Genomic DNA, 19141 nt, shown 5'->3' with positions numbered 1-19141 from the left:
TTTTGAGGAATTTCATTGGCACCGTCGGAAAGAGGAGATCTTAAGCAATAAAAATATATGTGTATCAATTTTTTCTAGTGTCGAATAGTCTTAGTTATTGGCTGTTGAAAAGCAGTGTACCGGTAGTGGCGTTTTGGCCGTTTAAGGGTTAAACGAATTCCTATATATTTTTGTATTATTGCCCATTTAGTCTCATGTAAATACACACGCCCGCTATTAACTTTCAAATCCGCTAGGCGGTGACACAAGCGCGGCTTACAGCGAATAGGTTATTCTCTCGGGGAATAGAGTATAGGAGAAACAGCTGTGGGCATGCTTATATTGAAGTCGGAGCTCCTTATAATACTTCTTGATTTTAACATAATGATTTAGTAAAGTTTATATGAACATATGTAGTTACCTCGCCTCAAAATTCAATAATCAGAATAGTTGATAAAATCGACAGAAACAGGTAACTTTTAATATACAAGCTTGTTAATTCAAACACGAGGGTTTTTTGTTTCAGGATTCATGGGGACAGACTTGGGACTATAAAAGCAGGATGAACTTGCTGAATGAAGCAAGAACTGGATACTTTCTCGCGATCGTCATCACACAAATGGTGGATCTAATTATGTGCAAGACAAGGCGTAACTCTATATTTCAGCAAGGAATGGGGAATTGGTTTCTTAACTTTTCATTTATCTTCGAAATCGTTCTTACTGGGGCTTTACTCTACATACCAGGCACCGAAACTGTTCTGAAGACAATGCCTCTAGCGGCTATTTGGTATTTACCATGTTTGCCTTTTGCTATATTTCTCTGGATTTACGACGAACTTCGGAGGTACGCGATTAGGAAATATCCGGGAGGATTCTTTGAGAGAGAAACTTATTACTAAATGGCTACTAGAAATGTGCAAACGATTTTCCAGACAAGAGTCATCCCTTTCATTTTCCACACCATACATTTATAATTTTTATTTTACTATTAACAATACGATTAAGAATGAAGAAATAATGTATATAAAATAAGCACACGTATACTTAGACATATGTATAATTCGAATAAAAAATAAATAAAGCATAAAAAAATTACTACAATTCTTTACATAAACCCTGAAAATTAAACTCTCTTCGTTCAGTTAAGATTTTTTTTAAATAAAATATTTCAAAAGAGGATAGTTTTCGAATCTCAAGGAGAATTATCAAAGTCACCTAAAATAAAATAAACATATGGGGACTTAAATCTGCTTTAAAGTCTCAATAGGTCATATAAATTTAGGAACTTTTCCAACAACATTTGATACAATCTTCATTAATTTAACTCACCGCAGAAGTGATTGTCCCCAAAATGGGCTCGGGAATCCTTCCCGCTTTTTTGAGTATCAAATCGAGAGAACCGCCGTCCATGTATTCCATACATATACTAATTTCTCCATCGCTAGAAAATAAGAAATCTAAAATTTAGTATTTAAAAATTTCCATATAGGGAAGAGCGGAGCTGATTGGCCGACTGGCTGTTTGAAAATTATACTGTGTAAAGATTGAACATAAATAATAAATAAATAATAAATACAGGTATAAAATTCATATTTATAAAGATTTCATAAAGATTTCAATGATTACCTAAACATTTCACAGTATTCGCTAAGATTTCGGATAGATTTAAAAGATTGCGATAATTTCCTAAAAATTTCAAACATTTCAAACATCTTTAAAATATTTCGTAAAGATTTTTAAAGGATTCATAATGATTTTACAAATATTTCAGAAATATTGTAATGACTACCCAATAGGGTGGACCAAAAATGCATGGCAAAATTTTGTTGCATGCTAGAGGGCTACGATCCCCCCCATTTTTTTCCAAATCGGAAAAAAGAAATTCCCTAATTTTTCTATTTATTTATTTTTTTCATTTTAGAAGTTTCCCATATAAAATGCATAGGGAAAAATCACTTTTTAAGTTTTTGAAATATTTTTTCAGGGTTTAAAAAAATTTGACAGGAAAGTACGGGAGCCTGTAGAGAATTATCCAACAAAGAATTTTATTTATTAGACATATAAGTTTGACACCCCTAACACACCCCCACGAATACCTGAAAACTATCCTTCAAACCAAAAATGTCAATTCTTCATGAAATCAACCTTTTGAACATTGTATTCTCTTTTTTTTTTACTTAGAATTAATGATATTGGTCCAGTGGAATATTTATCATCATTGTTTAATTAATTTTTAATTATTTAAACAAATGGATTTCGAATCATTTTTTCTTCGAAAATACGTTTTCCCCTAAAATTTATTACTATTAGTCTAGTGTAATATTTATTAATATTAGTTGAATATTTTTTATTGTTTAAAGAAATTTAATTTGTATAAACAATTTTTTTCAAAAATTAAAAATGATTCATTCATTAATTTTCAATTTTTTAAACAAATGAAATTTTATTTAATAATTTTTGTATTAAAAATTATTAATATTTCTTCAATGGAATATTTATCAACATTATCTTATAAATTTTTAAAACAAAATTTTTTTAATAAAAATTATTACTAACCCAGTGGGCACAAGCGTCAAAGAACATCTTTAGAAAGGCTTAAAAATGTCCTAAGTCAGCCCATATAACATTCTATATACATACAATGTTCCAGAGACGTTTTAAAGACGCATTTCGAACATACAACGTTTTTAGAACATTATTTGGTCTGACTTAGGACACTTTATGAAACGTTCAAAGGACGTCTTTTCACTTGTACGCCCAAGAAACGTGTTTCCAAGCACGTTCTAAAATGTTGAGCCCACTATTTAAATATTACTGATAAATTAATTATTATTAAATTATTATTCAGTAATTAATTATTACTGATAAATACCCCACTAGAGTCTAGACCCAAATTAATAATTTTTATTTTAAAAAAATTCGAAAGGAAATTATTTAAACAAATACTATTCGTTCACATGATTGAAAATGAATAAACTAATGTTGATAAATATTCTACTAGACCAATAGTAATAATTTTTAGAGAAAAAACGAATTAAAAAAAATTATTTAAATATATTCCATTAGTTTAAACAATTAAAAAAGAACGACATAATGTTATTAAATATTCCAGAAGACTAATAGTAATAATTTTAAGCAAAAAAAAAATTCAAAACAAAATTTAAACAAGTTCCATTTGTTTCATAATTAAAAATTAATTAACTAATGATAATTAATATTCCACCAGACCAATATTAATAATTTTAAGTGAAAAAAAGGGCAGAATACAGTGCTCAAAAAGTCGATTCTATGAAGAATTAACATTTTTTGTTTTAAGGGTAGTTTTCAGGTACCCGTGGCGGTGTGTCCGGATGTCAAACCCATGTGCCTAATACATGAAATTCTTCATTGGATAATTCTCTACAGGCCCCCATACTTTCCCGTCACATTTTTTCAAACCCTAAAAAATTATTCCAAAAACTCAAAAAAGTGATTTTTTCCCCATGCATTTTACATGGAAAACTTCAGGTCAAAACCGGCACCTGATCAAATAAAAAAAAATAAAAAAATAAAAATTAGGGAATTTCTTTTTTCGGATTTGGAAAAAAATGGGGGAATTCGTTGCTCTCTAAAAACAAAAAGCGTGTTTAAGCCACCCTAATACCCAATGATTTCACAGATTTCGAAAAGTTGGACAAAGTTTTCAATGATTTCCTAATGATTTCACACAAATTTCGGATAGATTTCACAAAGACTTAAATACTTTCTCAAAGATTTCACAATGACTTCAATTATTTCAAAAATATTAAGGAATATTTAAAACATATTTCGCAATTTTTTTTAGAGAATTCACAAACTTCACAATGATTGCACAAAGATTTAACAAAGAGTTCACAAAAGTTTCGCAAACATTTCAAAGATTACACAAAGAATTATATTATTTCACTATTTTAAATGCTGAACTTAGATTTTAATGATTTCCTAATAATTTTATAAAAATTTTCAATATATTCACAAATATTACTTAATATTTCAAAAATATTTTTAAAAAATGTAATGATTTTCAAAGATTTTACAAAGACCTCAATTATTTACAAAGATTTCAGATAAATTTTAAATAGTGCACAATGATTTTAAGAAGTTCCCAAAGATTCCAATAATTTCACAAATATTACCAAATATTAAAAAATATATCAAATTTTTCCAAATATTTGATAATGATTTCGCAAAAATTTCTGGTATATTTCAAATATTGCAGAATGATTTTAATGATTTCTCAGAGATTTCAATAATTTCTCAAATATTACCAAATATACTTAAACAATATTTTCAAATATTTCGGAAGGATTTCAATGATTGTTCAAGGATCTTACAAAGATTTCAAACAATTCCCAAAGACATTGGATAGATTTAAAAGACTTCACAAAAGCTTCAATGATTTCTCAAAGATTTTTATAATTTCACAAATATTACCTAATATGTCAAAAATATTTAATATGTTTCTAAATACTTCAGAAAGATTTCAATAATGACCCAAATATTTAAAAAAGATTTCAGAGATATTTCAAATATTTAAATAAATTCACAAATATTACCAAATATTTCGCAAAGGTTTCTAAAGATTTGACAAAGATTGCAATGATTTCTTAAAGATTTCATAAAGATTTCAAAAAGATTAAAACAATTTCGCAAAGATTTTATATGGATTAAAAAAATTTCACAGGCTTCTATTATGACTCAAACATTTCAAATAGATTTCAAAGATTGAAAAAAGAGGGAATTTAAAGATTCCAAGTATCCGTCCTGGCTAACCTTGGGACTGGGTTCAAGAATTTGAATTATGCTACGTTTATGAATGGGTAGTGGAATAGAGAATTAGTTATAAGATAATAATATACAATAATAATAGGAATTTCAATATCATCTCTTAGCCGCAGATTTATAGACAAACAAAATGAGAATTTCTACTTTGAGAGGAGAGCAAATCAGTACTTTTCCCCTCCGTGGTCGATTTCTATGGAGAGGGGGAGGTGGGTGTGCCCTCTAGGGCTCCGTCGCCCCTGAATGAGTGATAAATACGTGACTATATTTTCGTTCATCTATGCTGCGTCGTTTTGGCAAAATCGCAATTTGTTTCTTTCGAGAGTGGCGAGTAAATATATATTGTAAAAAACTTTTATTATTATTAAATATATTTGCTGTTACAATTAATGGAGAGTTTACATATTAGTATTCGTAAAATGTCAAAATGTTTGTTCGTGCAGGTTAGTCGAGTAGTAAAATATGATACGAGAAATAGTTTTCTATTATATGTACTGTGCGGATAAACAATAATGTAATATTCATCTTCCCCAGATAAATATTTCATTTCACGCAATAAAAACGTTATTGTTTATTGCTAATTTAAGCAGCGACAAAAGGAGCGAAAAAGTCGCCTAAAAAACAAGCAGCAATTCCTGCAATTACTGCCCTTCTTTAATTTCACGAAATCGGCCAACCTGCCCAGTTGTCGGGGCAAGTTGGCCGCTTTTACTCGCAGTGTTTAAGCATTTATAACTTTTTACAATGTAATTTTAAAAGTCTAAACTTTCCTTATATGCAGACAAGGGTTCTACCTTCAAAACGGTTAATTTGTTTTTTCTCAAAGCGCATTGGAAAATATAAAAAATCCAAGAATGAAGAAGCGGCCAATTAGCCCCGCTCTCCCCTAAATTATAAAGTCGTTGAGAAGGAACGAGTCTATTATGCTCTCAGGTGTGAATATGCCACATTTATAAAAAATAAGAATAGGCATACGCAAATATAAGTCTTACCTGTAAAAGGCACCGTAAAATCCAACAATATGCGCAAAATTGCACTCGTGGAGGACTTTCAGTTCCCTTATAATCTGCTTTTTGATTGCTGGTTTCACCTCCAGATGTATTAACTGTAAACCGAATGTTTTTTAGATTAAACACATTCTCTCGTTATTTTCTCTGTGTCGATAAATGAAAAATCAGAATGAATTAATATCTCACCTTTCGTGCCATAATGAGACCGTATTTTTTATGCCTGACTTTCATAACAACGCCACCATTTCCGGCTCCTAATTCCCCCAGTTTTTCAAAATCCTCGTCGCATAGTTCGCCGACTTTTTCTTTCTGTCCAAGAAAACTTTCGAGTCTTTTCCTCTGTTCCTCATCCATTTCGAGCTCCTCTAATCTCTCTTGAATTGCATCTATACTCATTTTTCCCATGACACCGCTGGAAATGAAATTACGACGCCTGAGAGAGGTCGATGTTAGAATTGAGTGTAGTGTTTATATGTGTATTAATTATGCAGGACATCACAAAGACAAAATACCACTGAACTTATATGTTTGTGGGGTTGCTGAATCCGTACCCGTGTCAGATTTTCCCCATCACTTTTTTCTTGAAATATGAAACATTGACCGAACAATCAGCATTTCATTTTAAAAGTGAAATGCAACAGCTCAATGGGGGGGGGGGGGGGGGGGGGGGGGGGGAGCTTCATTCATGTACGTAATTTTTACAAATTCAAAAAAACTTTATCCTGGAAGATTATCCTTTTAGTTATAAATGTTATTATTTGGTTGAAAATTTAACAATTTTCTTAAAAGCCATCCTTTTAGTCAGATGAAAACTATTTTTTTTTTCTGAAAATGAGTTCTTTTGATTTAGAGTTCGTATTTTTTTAGTAGAAACTTGTCTTTTTTATTTAAAACTTCACCTGTTTAAGTAGAAATTAAATTTTTATTGGACAAAAATGCAACTGTTTGGATGCAAATTTAAAAATGTTGTTAAAAGGTCATCGTTTTTTATTAAATATTCGACTATTTAGAAGAAAAATCTTCTTTGTATGAAATACATTTTTTTTAATGAATCAGTTTTACAAGAAATTTAATTTTCCTTGCATAAAAATGAAACTTTTCGGATGAAAATTCTACTCTTGTTTGAAATTTTATCTCCTTCATTTTAAAATTCACCTGCTTCAGCACAATTTTTATCTTTTTTGGATAAAAATGCAACTCTTTGGTTTAAAATTAAACGATTTTGATAAAAAGTCATACATTTTGATAGAAACTACTACCGTTTTGTTGAAAAGTTAACTACTTTGTAGAACATGAACTTTTTGTTTAAATTTAATATTTTGTTGTTGAAAATAGGACGGACGTCTTTTCTGGATCAAATTCAACTTTTTTAAAAATCAAAGTTCATTTGTTTTAAGAAAAATTTCATCTTTCATGGATAAAAATACAACTGTTTGATTAAAAATTTAACTGTTTTGTTAAAATGTCATACTTTTTGTTTAAAAATTCTATTTTTTTGTTAAAAATTTAACTATTTCGTAGAAAATTTACTTTTTGTTTGATAAATTGCATCTTTCTTGGCTAAAAATGCAACAATTTGGTGTACAATTCAACTATTTTGTTAAAATTTCATTCTTTTTGGTTCAAATAATTCGCCTTTTTGGATTTAGAATTCTATCTTTTTTAGAAACTTATTTTTGGTTCATAAATTAATATTTTCATCTTGAAAACTCAACTGGAATCTTTTTTTGATAAAAATTCAACTATTTTTTAAAATTGTTAATAAAAAATTCATCTGTTCTAAGAGAAATTTAATCTTTTTTGGATAAAAATGCAACTATTTGGTAGGTAATTTAACAATGTTGTTAAAAGTCATCCTTTTTGTTTAAAGAAAATCGTATTTTTGGATTGAAAATTCAATTTTTTTGTTGAAACTTATTTCTTGTCTAAAAATTCATACTTTGTTCGTGAAAGCTTAACTGAAATCTGTATTAACAGAAAATTCAACTATGTTGTTGAAAATTTATCTGTTTTATTTAAAAATTCATCCGTATTAGTAGAAATTTCATTTTCTTTTATAAAAATTCAACTTTTTGGTTAAAAATGATTGTTCTTTGCTAGAGTATTCAACGATTTTCTTTGAAAGATTTGGTGGAATCACTTTGATAAGAAATTATTTTTTTGTTAAAAACTTATATTTTTAGTTAAAAATTCATCTCTTTGTTTGAAGCTTAAACTATTTTGTTAAAAATTAATCATTTTCTTGCTTTAAAATTTCATGTTTGTAGGGGAAAATTGCATCAGTTTCGTGGGAAAATAATTTTTTTGCTTAAAAATCATATTTTTTATTTGGAAAATCAATTTTTGTATAGAAAAATTGCTGAAAATTCAAGTATTTTTTTAAAAAGCCGTTTTTTATAGTAGAAAAGACATATTTTTTGTTTAAAATAAATTAATAAATTTGAAAATTTGTATCTGAAAGACTGTTTTATACCCTTTATAAAAGATGCTATGTCAAAAGTATTACAAAATTAAAATGCTGATATTTGAATATTAATGAAGAAGGAAAATAAAAATTAGTCAATGAAAAATCAGGGAATTTTGTCAATGAAGTTCTCGGACACCCTGCATAATTCTAATAGCAATAACTAGAAAAACATTTCTGGAAACTAAAAATTACTTACAGTAAGAGGAGCGAGAGTGGTAGAAATATTTTGTTACAGTTTGTTACAGGGGGAGGAGGGTCTATAATTCGTTACATAGTTTAAGAACGGCCCCTTTCTCATCGCTCAGTTTGTTAAATATCTTCTATTGCAACATATATTTTTGAGTATTATGAAAAACGGCTTGTTTAAAATAAATTAAGATAGTTGGAAAGGAGAAATAAGAAAAATAGTCTTTGAATGTTATTATTTTGTTATGAAGAACTAGATTTTTAACATAGATTTGCTAATTAATTGAAACTGTACTTGATACCGAATAAATGTAGCACGATGTATCTCATCGCCTTCTTAATTATTATTTATTGTAACTACTGTTCGATCGTTTATTTTTAAATTCGAGTACTGTTCCAAAAAGGAATTACCTCCCATTTTTGTCACAATTTGTATATCGATGTATTTTAATATGTTTTTACGTGTTTTGACGTGCTTTAACAAGCTTGGACCTTATCACAAAAATCAAACAGCCCGAAATTGTGAGCGACGAGGGGACGCTTAAAAAACAAGAACCCGGAATCCTAAGAGAAAAGGGGACTCATATCAATCAAGCACAAGCAGATTTTCAATTAATTTATTATCCTAAAATTACGGTATTACCTCCCCTTTCCTTAATCTTGATTTTTTCGCAACAATTTTAAAATCAGCGAAAAAAATCTCGCATCAAAGCTTATGAACTAATAAGTGAAAATCTGGACTTCCGGTCAATATTCTTGGCTTATATTCCACTTTTAAGCCATTTTTAAAGCAAATTTTATACAAAAACGCTATTTTGGCGTAAATTTAATATTATCATCTTACAGTTGTTTGTGAAAAATGTCTAAAAAGGCTCATTTTCTCAAAAACCTGACCTGATTGAGCAAATCTGCGGCCAGATTCGGATTCAGCGACCTTACAAAAATGTGAGCATGGTGGTATGGTTCAGAAGACATACATTTTTTCTTTTCTCTGTGTCATTACTATCATAATGAAAAAATTAATCAGATCAAAAATAAAATTGTGATGTAATTTTCGTTGCTTCGTCTGGAATTATTTCAAACTATTATATATTTAGTAGGACAGGGGGGGGGGGGCTGTCAAATTTGCAGTTATTCAAGTTTTCAAAACTGACCTTCAGGTTGAAGCATTTGCAAATGTTGGCTTGAAAATACATTTTTTAATTAGGGACCTTCAATCAAATTAAATAAAACTCAAAACAATTTTGTTTCACTTCAGTCTTCATAGGAAGATATCTAACTCATTTTTCTGCTGAGGGGGAACTCGAGGGGGAACCCGGTTTTTTTTTTAAGATTTCAAAAATCACGTTTGCGCTGACGGATGATTCCCAGCGCATTTAAGAGCACATTATCCAACATAAGAAAGAAAGAGAACAAAATGATAAGAAAGTATTGTAAAAAAAATAATTCACTATCTTTAATAGGTTCTTAGTTATGGTACATTGAAAAGTCTCCACTTTTTTCAATTTTCAGCGAAAAATCGCTAAGTATCAAAAATCATTGTGTACCTATTTACCTAATTATTTTACATTAAAATGTTCCACAGTTGAGTGAAAGTAGACTCAATTTGCTGTGATTCCAAAAAAAGAAGAATGTTACAGCTCTAATAGGTCATAAGTTGTGACATCTTAAAGTTGACCATCTTTGCGTGTTTTTCGGGGCAAAAAGTGGGGTTTAGTTTTTTCAAAATAAATCGTGTCCAGTTCAGTTTGCGTTGATGATGCCAAAGAAGGAAATAGAGTATACAAAAATCTGCGTACATCTGAAAAAAAGTGTTTAGCCCTATTAGTTAGCCATAAAAGTAGTAAAAAAGTACTCAAAAGTATTTAAGACAAGATATTGTTCTGAACAATTATTATTAAAAATTATTTCTTTATTGATAAGAAAATAAAGATTACATTTTCAATCAATTACAATAACTTTTTTGCAATAAAGTAGTAAAAAAGTACTCAAAAGTTGTTAAGACAATATATTGTTATAAACAATTATAATTAAAAATTATTTGTTTGTTAATCAAAAATATACATTACATTATAACCTATTAGGGCTAGGACACGTTTTTTGAACTTACGCTAAATTGACTCTGCTTTTATTTATTTTATACGGATTTTGTCGTGGAATTTGCAGGAAACGAGGTATTTTCAAAAAACGAAACTTTTCCGTTTTTGGTCAAAAATGCAAAAAAAATGGAATTTTTTAAACTTCGTAATCATCAACGAAAACTAAACCGGACACGATTTATTTTGAAGAAACTAAACCCCACTTTTTTGCCCCGAAAAACAGGCAAAAATGGTCAACTTTGACGGGTCACAACTTATGACTTATTAGAGCTGTAACATTGTTCTTTTTTGGAATCACAGCAAATTGAGTCTACTTTCACTCATCTGTGGAACACTTTTCCGTAAATAATTAGGTAAAAAGTTTCGCAGTGATTTTTGAAACTTAGCGATTTTTAGCTGAACATCGAAAAAAGTGGGGAATTTTCAATTTACCATAACTCGGAACCTATTAAAGATAGCGGATTATTTTTTTTTACAAAATTTTCTCACAATTTTGTTCTCTTTCTTCTGTTTGACATTTTGCTCTAAAATGCAATGGAAATCATCCGTCCACGCAAACTTGATTTTTGGAAATGTTCAACAAAAAAAAACTGGGTTCCCAGTCAAGTTTGAAGTGACATTTTTAGTAGAAATGTTTAATAGTACTTTATCTTGTGAATTGACAAAGAAGTCGTTAGATGGCTTGAATGATAACATTTTGTACAAAAAAGGTTCAAAATATGATTGAAAAAAATGTATCATTTGAAAAATCCGGACAAAAACCCGGAACAAGTAAAAAATCCTGTAGGACAACTCACACAATCTCTCAAATTTGGACATGTCCAGGGAAATCCCGACGGATGGTAACCCTATCCACGATGCGTATTCAATATACCCTTTCCGAAAATCAAGCATAGTTCCCCGTAGTCTTGAATGATTTTCTTCTATTTATTTTTGACTAACAAGCTCATGATTTACAAACAAGAGAACGATTAAATACACTCGAACTCCAAAGGTACGAGCCAAGGTTGGCATCACTGGGGACGCTCGTACCTTTGGAGTTCGAGTGTCAAAATAAATCGTGTACGGTTTAGTTTTCATTGATGATGTCAGAGGATGAAAAAGAGTATACAAAAATCTGCGTCAATGCCTAAAAAAGGTCTTAGCCCTATTAGTTTGGGAATTACGAGGTTTCAAAAATTCCATATTTTTTTTGCATTTTTGACCAAAAACGGAAAAGTTTCGTTTTTTGAAAATACCTCGTTTCCTGCAAATTCCACGACAAAATCCGTATAAGATAAATAAAAGCAGAGTCAATTTAGCGTGAGTTCAAAAAAAGTAGCTCTAATAGGTTATAATGTAATGTATATTTTTGATTAATAAACAAATAATTTTTAATAATAATTGATTATAAGAATATATTGTCTTAACAACTTTTGAGTACTTTTTTACTACTTTATTGCAAAAAAGTTATTGTAATTGATTGAAAATGTAATCTTTATTTTCTTATCAATGAAGAAATAATTTTTAATAATAATTGTTTAGAACAATATCTTGTCTTAAATACTTTTGAGTACTTTTTTACTACTTTTGTGGCAAAAAAGTAATTGTAATTGATTGAAAATGTAATCTTTATTTTGTTATCAATAATCACGAAATTTTTAATAACAATTGCTTATAACAGTACCTTGTCTTAACCACTTTTGAGTACTTTTTTAGTACTTTTCTAGGGAAAAAATGATGGTTATTGATTGGAAATGTTTAATATGTTCTTTTCATTGCAAAAAAATAGTTTTTTAAAAACTGTTTATAACAATATCTTCTTATACTTTGTCTATATTTAATTCCATAATTACCCCCAGGACACTTGTAAATCGCAGTGATTTCTGTAAATTATAAATAAATTGCTGTGACCATTTTTTACATAAAAAGAAAGTAAGGAATTGATTAGTTGAAAGTTATTGCATATAAAATGCAATTCAATAATTTAAAAAAGTTAATAAATAAAGAAGATATTAAATTAATTGATTGTATCTCAAAGTTCTCACTTTTTGGCAAAAAAGTACTCAAAAGTAGTTAAGATAAGATATTGTTATAAACAATTATTATTAAAAATTATTTGCTTATTGATAAAAAAATAAAGATCACATTTTGAATCAATTACAGTGCCTTTTCTGCCACAAAAGTACTAAAAAATCACTCAAAAGTTGTTTAGATAAGATATTGTTATAAACCATTATTTGTTTATCAATGACAGAAGACGTATTATGTATTAACAAAGACCTATTAGGGTTTCGACACTTTTTTTTAAACTTACCTTAAATTGACTCTACTTTTATTTATTCTATACGAATTTTGTCGTGGGACTTGCAGGAAACGAGCTTTCCCGAACTAATAGGGCTAAACACTTTTTTTAGATGTACGCAGATTTTTGTATACTCTATTTCCTTCTCTGGCATCATCAAAGCAAACTGAACCGGACACGATTTATTTTGAAAAAACTAAACCCCACTTTTTGCCCCGAAAAACACGCACAGATGGTCAACTTTGAGAGGTCACAACTTATGACCGATTAGAGCTGTAACATTGTTCTTTTTTTTGGAATCACAGTAAATTGAATCTACTTTCACTCACCTGTGGAACATTTTAATGTAAAATAATTAGGGAAATAGGTACACAATGATTTTTGAAACTTAGCGATTTTTCACTGAAAATTGAAAATAGTGGAGACTTTTCAATGTACCATAACTAAGAACCTATTAAAGATACTGGAGGTTTTTTTTTACAATTCTTTCTTATAATTTTGTTCTCTTCCTTTCTTATGTTGGATAATTTGCTCTTAAATGCGCTGGGAACCATCCCTCAGCGCAAACGTGATTTTTGAAATGTTAAAAAAAAAAAAAACCGGGTTCCCCCTCGAGTTCGAAGTAACATTTTTAATATGTTATATAGGGCCCCAAGAGAAAGCATAGTTCCCCGTAGTCTTGAATGATTTCCTTCTATTTATTTTTGATTAACAAGCTCATGATTTACAAACAAGAGAACGATTAAATACACTCTAACTCCAAAGGTACGAGCGTCCCCAGTGAAGCCAATGTTGGCACCCTGTGCTACTACGCTTGCGTTAGTGCTGCGCACTCGTTGGCCGCACTTGGCGCGCGATTCAAAATTACTTTTAAAAAAACAATTCTTGTACTTTTAACAAATAATTATTAAAATATGCACAAGAATGTATAAAAATGATATAACTTTTAATTTCAGGGAAGAACAAAATTTAAAACACATACATTTGATAAATAACAGTTTATTTTCACTGAACTCCAAAGACTGACTAATATTTCACAAAACAATTATTAATAGGTACATTTTTTAATTTGCCTGAAAATAAAAAGTTACACAATTTATATGCATTTTATTCATTGTTTAATAATTATTTTTTTAAATTACAACTATTGTCTTTAAAGTAATTTTGAATTGCGCGCCACGTGCGGCCAACCAGCGCGCAGCCCCAAGGCAAGCGCAGTAGCACAGGGTGCCAATATTGGCATCACTGAGCGTCCCGAATCCAAAGGAGCGAGCGGAATTATTTGCCTTCTACGCTGCTCCATTTGTGAGCCAAGCGCGCGCGACTGCGCGCTGCCTTGAGTTTAACCTACGCGTGCGCGTACAAATCCTGCGTACGTCCCGATGCATCACCCCCGAAATCTAAACGTCGCAGGAGTAGGAGCCCCTTTGACAATCATATCTTTGGAGTTCCCGATTCCCGAACTTTCATTCATAACAAAATTACCATCAGAATTTAATTTATTATAAACTCTTTTCTATGTGACGTTTATCGAAATTTTGGGTTTCTTTTTATAAAACTTAGATCCATTTAAGACATTTAGATACAGATTAGGATTTAGTTAGTATTTTTCTGTAGTGAAGGACGTTTTAAATCATTGTATTTTTTGATTTTATAAAATTATTGCCCTTTCACAAAGTTAAATTATTTTCAGCTTTTAATCAGACTTTCCATTTTCATCGTAAATTATATTTTACCCTCTAATATCAGCGAGCATTTAAAAAATTTCTTAGATCCCTTTCCCACAATCATCAGATTTTGTAATCAATTTTAAGATAATGAAAGATTAGTAATATAATTTTTATTGCAGAATTCAGTAGAAGACATGTAATAAGCTGTTTTGCTTCTTCAGTTTAATTTTCATGAAAACACTACTTAGGCCCGTTTTTGTTCAATTTTTAATACCTATTTTAACATTTTAAATATTCTCTTTTTATAGTTTTTAATTAAATTGACCAAATATTAAGGGAATTAATCAACTATATTATAATTTTACATAACTTGCAAGAGTAATCTCAAAATAAAAACAAAAGTAGTTGCCATTAATTTTAAGGAATAAAAAAAAATAAATTTTTTTATAGACTGCGTCTATTGCTACCCGAAGTCTTGAAAATTTTGCAAGTTTTATTAGACGAGCTGGAAAAGGAGTTGCTTATCTAAGAATCACAGACCGTCGCCAGTTTTCGACCATCCTTATTCTCGCGTAATTTTAGACACTTAGTTTTTTATATGTGAAATTATAATCTGATTTTTGGTTAGGAAAAAAATGGTTTAAAAATGTATAAAAACAAAACTGTTTATTTTGAAAGCGATTAGAAAAAAGATAGAAGTATTTGATGGCTACAATCATACATAATAGAGTCGTCAGATTACAGACAGGCTGACAGACAGCCAAGTTATTAAAAACAATTTTTTTCCTCGGGGGTCTCAAAACCACGTGAAATTGACGAAAACTTGAGAGGTCAAAATACACACAAAGCTAATATCTTAGTTAATAAATAAATAAAATGTAAAAATACTTACTCTGGAATTACTGGAGGTTCCGAATACGTTGGTAGTGGTGGAACTGGAGGCGATGGAGAAACAGCCGGAACTGGTTCTATTGCTCCCGGCGGTAGCGTTAAATTCAATTTGTTCTTCGACATTTTAAACGCCTTTAAATTCCAATCAAATTTCTCCAGATGGAAATGATTTGACAAAAGTTGATATTCACAGATTCAATGATGCTTAGAATTGGGAATTGAATGGAATATCTGAAAAAATATGTTTTTTATTTTCAATCAAACTATAGAGCTTGTAAATAAAAATACCGTTAAATTAGACATTTACGATTTAAACTTTCGACTATTTTCAAGTATTTCAAGATTATCATTTTCTAACATTTTAACTTAAAATATTTTACTAAAATTTTAAATAAAAATATGTTCATTTTTAATCCCGGAGTACGCATGCATTGGTTATTATGACCAACTGTTTTATATATTTTAAAATATAATACAAACTCGTTCACTGCTAATATTTTCTGGTCAGCTATTCCTTTTTAGGGATTTATCGATATTTTTACGCGACTACCTGGAGGTTCGTAGACTCAAAACGTTAAAAATCTGAAATAATCACACAATTCACCTTCACAATACCCCAAGTTGAACTCCCGACCCCATAATAATATTTTTTTTTTAAACAACAACCCTGACACTTTTACCTAAACAAATACGAAGTGCCTCCACGCAAAGCACTCAAATTTTGTTTATAAATTTTAGATAAACACACAAGGCAACCTCAAAAGAACACAGGTTATATTCCGAACCCAATATAAATATTTAAAAAATTCAAGAAAACCACCCCTAACACTTGTACCTAAACAAATCCGAAGAACCTCCACGTAAATCACAAAAAATTAGAAAAAGAATAAAGAATAATCATAAATTTAGTTCAATTATATTTATGAAGTTTTTTCCCATGATATTACTATCGGTCCAAATCACCGATTCGCGTCGTCTAGCCTAACTGTAGCAGGATCGCCTCCTCCCCAGGTTAAGGTCTTTAAATTAAAATACTCGATTCTTAATCGCTTCATTGAACATTCTCAGCGGTAAAAAGAGAATGAAAAAAATGTTGTTTAAAAGTGATCATATGTGAAAAACGCAACTTGCTAGAAGACTTGAAATATGCATACAAAACTTTGCATTAAATAACTTGTAATGTCCGGAATTAGACAATTAAAAACACACAGTCTTAAGAATAAAACTGTAAAATTTTAAACCTCTATAATTGAACAACATTGTATTTGAGGATTTAAAAAATTAATGATTTTATCATTAACTTTTCAAAACTGATTATTAACTTCGAAAATGTTCTTCAATTAGCTGTACAATTTGAAATTGGAACATTGTTCACTTTAACGTGATGTCAAGTGAAATTGAAAGTGATTAGGGTTTGCAAATTTTTATTAGTTGGAATAATTTTACAAATTTGCGATTCATGTTTCAAATATTTAAATTTGCTTGTCAATGATTTTATTAGAAAGTATATAAAACAAATATTGTATGTGACGCTCTATAAGAAAGGGGTCAAAGAGTGGCCACTATTTTTTAAATTGTCGTCTTCTGGCATTTTCCGATGAATATTCGTGATTTCTCTCGGTTTAGACAAAAATATGCTGTATTTTAGAAAAACATTTTTTTCGAATATATGATCAATTGAAGAAGTTGGTAAGCATCAGAAAGCCTTTTTTCAAGAAAGCTATTGACTTTGAATCATACAATGAATAGGATAAGAAAATTTTTGTATCTAATAAAGGTAAATACAGGGATGTGTTTATTACAAATTAGCAGTAAATGTACATATTAAAAATCTATGACTAAAGCAATATTTAAATATTATGTTTGAAACATTTTGAAACAATAATAAATAGTTACTAATTTTTTTATTAAAAGCGTTTGAAATTTAAACAAACAAATAAATAAATAAATATATATATGTATTTATTTAAAAATTTGTGATAGGGACAGCCGCAGGAATTCGCCGGGAGCGGGTGCTAATTTGGAAAATTGCACCCGCTCCCAGCGAAATTGCCGTAAAATTTCAGCCACAACCACGTCTCACAACCGTGAGATAGGTGGTTACAGTCTGTAAAGGAATCAATACGACGATCCAGCAAAAGCCTCGTGCACCCTAAGAACACGGAGCGACCCAAGGACTACCGTCTTCTGCATTTTTCCCGCTAGTGTTTTAGCATATTCTTGACACGCAGGGATGCTTTTTAGGCCATTAGCAAGTGAAAGCTTGGCACCTCCAAGAGCGCCGATGATAAGGACGATTAGTTTAACAGAATATTCCGGGTACAATCGTTGCAACTCCCTTATAAGGTCTCGATACCTCTCTTTCTTTTTATTCTCGTTGGTTATGATGTTTTTGTCAGCTGATGCCGAAAATTCGATAACGAACATGGTTCGCTTCTCGAAGTCAAGAAAAACCATGTCAGGCCTCGAGTGAGCAACAGAAACAATTGTCGAGAATATAAAGTTCCAGTATATGCAGCACTTTCCATTCTCGACAATTGACTCAATTTCCTTAGGAGCATTTAGAGGAGCGATATTAAGGTTAATGCCGTAAGAGTGACAGAGATCGTAATAAAGCACTCTTAGTGCCGCATTGTGCCTTTCAATGTAGGTCGTTCCCGCGTGAGTTGGACAACTAGATAATATGTGAGCTAAATGCTCGGGGTGTGCATGGCACGCCCTGCAGCTATCATTGGGAATGTCTTGGCTCAAAATGTGGCGACGGTATGTTAAGGTGGAAATGACACCGTCTTGGCATGCAAAAATGAACCCCTCCGTACCAGACTTCAATCCGGGCGATTTAAGGAAAGCAAACGTTAGCTAACAAGACATTGACTGCTTTGTACAGAAACGCTCCTTTGCCCACTTCTTCGTGATTCCTGACCATTTAAAGAAGAGGGTCTCTTCCATTTGCAACTCTATGTGCTGTACCCAGAATAAGCCTGTTGTGAAGACATTCAAGACTCAATATTCCGCGACCCCATTGACGGCGTGAGATGTACAGTCGCGGAACGGAAGACTTAAGATGCATGCTTTTGTTCATGTGCATTACCTTTCTTGTCCCGAAATCAAGGGATCTGAGCTCGTTCTTCGTCCATGGAACTACTCCAAATGAATAGAGTAGTACCGGGAAGGCAAGCATGTTCGTTGCAGATACTTTGTTTCTCGCCGACAGTTCGGAAGACCAAATCTGTGGGATGAGACGTTTGTATCTGCTTCGGAGCGTATCCTTTATAGATGTCACATCCTGAATGCGGCTCCGTGGCACGCCCAGGTATGTATAAGTCTCTCCAGTGCAAAGCTGTCGTATAGCACTTCTATCAACGAGCTCAGGATCTTCAGGGATGCCATTAAGTTTTCCTCGCTTCAAATAAACCTTGGCGCATTTGTCTAACCCAAATTCCATTCCAATTTCCTTAGTATATCGTTCGACAATCCCTAGAGCTAGATGTAGTTGCTCTTTTTTTTAGCATAAATCTTAAGATCGACCATGTAAAATACATGAGTAACCTTGTACTTTCGATCTGTAGGTTTGCCGCACAAGTACCCGTCGGAATGGCGAAGTGCTAGAGATATTGGCAATAATGTAAAGCAAAAGAGGAGTGGGTTCACGGTGTCGCCCTGAAAGACACCTCTCTGAAAGGTGACCTTGTTAGTTGTAACACGATTTTTTCCAGATGAAATAGTAAATCTGGTTTTCCAAAGCGGCATCAA

The 19141-nt window shown here is 31.0% G+C and overlaps 2 protein-coding genes across 5 annotated transcripts in view; one reads left to right on the top strand and one right to left on the bottom strand.

Annotated features, from left to right (window-relative positions):
• The window catches only part of LOC117171320 (sodium/potassium-transporting ATPase subunit alpha-like), an 18241-nt gene extending 17247 nt beyond the window's left edge, over positions 1 to 994 (top strand). For both annotated transcript variants that reach the window (XM_033358532.1, XM_033358523.1), the window contains exon 3: positions 506 to 994. In XM_033358532.1, the coding sequence (XP_033214423.1) occupies positions 506 to 880 (375 nt within the window). In that variant the 3' untranslated portion in view covers positions 881 to 994. The remainder of the gene's footprint in view (positions 1 to 505) is intronic.
• The window catches only part of LOC117171330 (dual specificity mitogen-activated protein kinase kinase dSOR1), a 64936-nt gene that overhangs the window by 34629 nt on the left and 11166 nt on the right, over positions 1 to 19141 (bottom strand). For 2 of the 3 annotated variants that reach the window (XM_033358555.1, XM_033358544.1), the window contains exons 2-5: positions 15390 to 15619; positions 5978 to 6224; positions 5774 to 5886; positions 1311 to 1422 (exon numbers count right to left, since the gene is read on the bottom strand). In XM_033358555.1, coding sequence (XP_033214446.1) covers positions 1311 to 1422; positions 5774 to 5886; positions 5978 to 6224; positions 15390 to 15511 — 594 coding nt within the window. In that variant the 5' untranslated portion in view covers positions 15512 to 15619. Of the gene's footprint in view, positions 1 to 1310; positions 1423 to 5773; positions 5887 to 5977; positions 6225 to 15389; positions 15620 to 19141 lie in introns of those variants that run through there. The other variant, XM_033358563.1, reaches the window with a different exon arrangement.

The sequence above is a fragment of the Belonocnema kinseyi genome, chromosome 1 (genome assembly GCF_010883055.1).
Source record: "Belonocnema kinseyi isolate 2016_QV_RU_SX_M_011 chromosome 1, B_treatae_v1, whole genome shotgun sequence".
Lineage (NCBI taxonomy): Eukaryota > Metazoa > Arthropoda > Insecta > Hymenoptera > Cynipidae > Belonocnema > Belonocnema kinseyi.
This window is presented reverse-complemented; position numbering and strand designations above follow the sequence as displayed.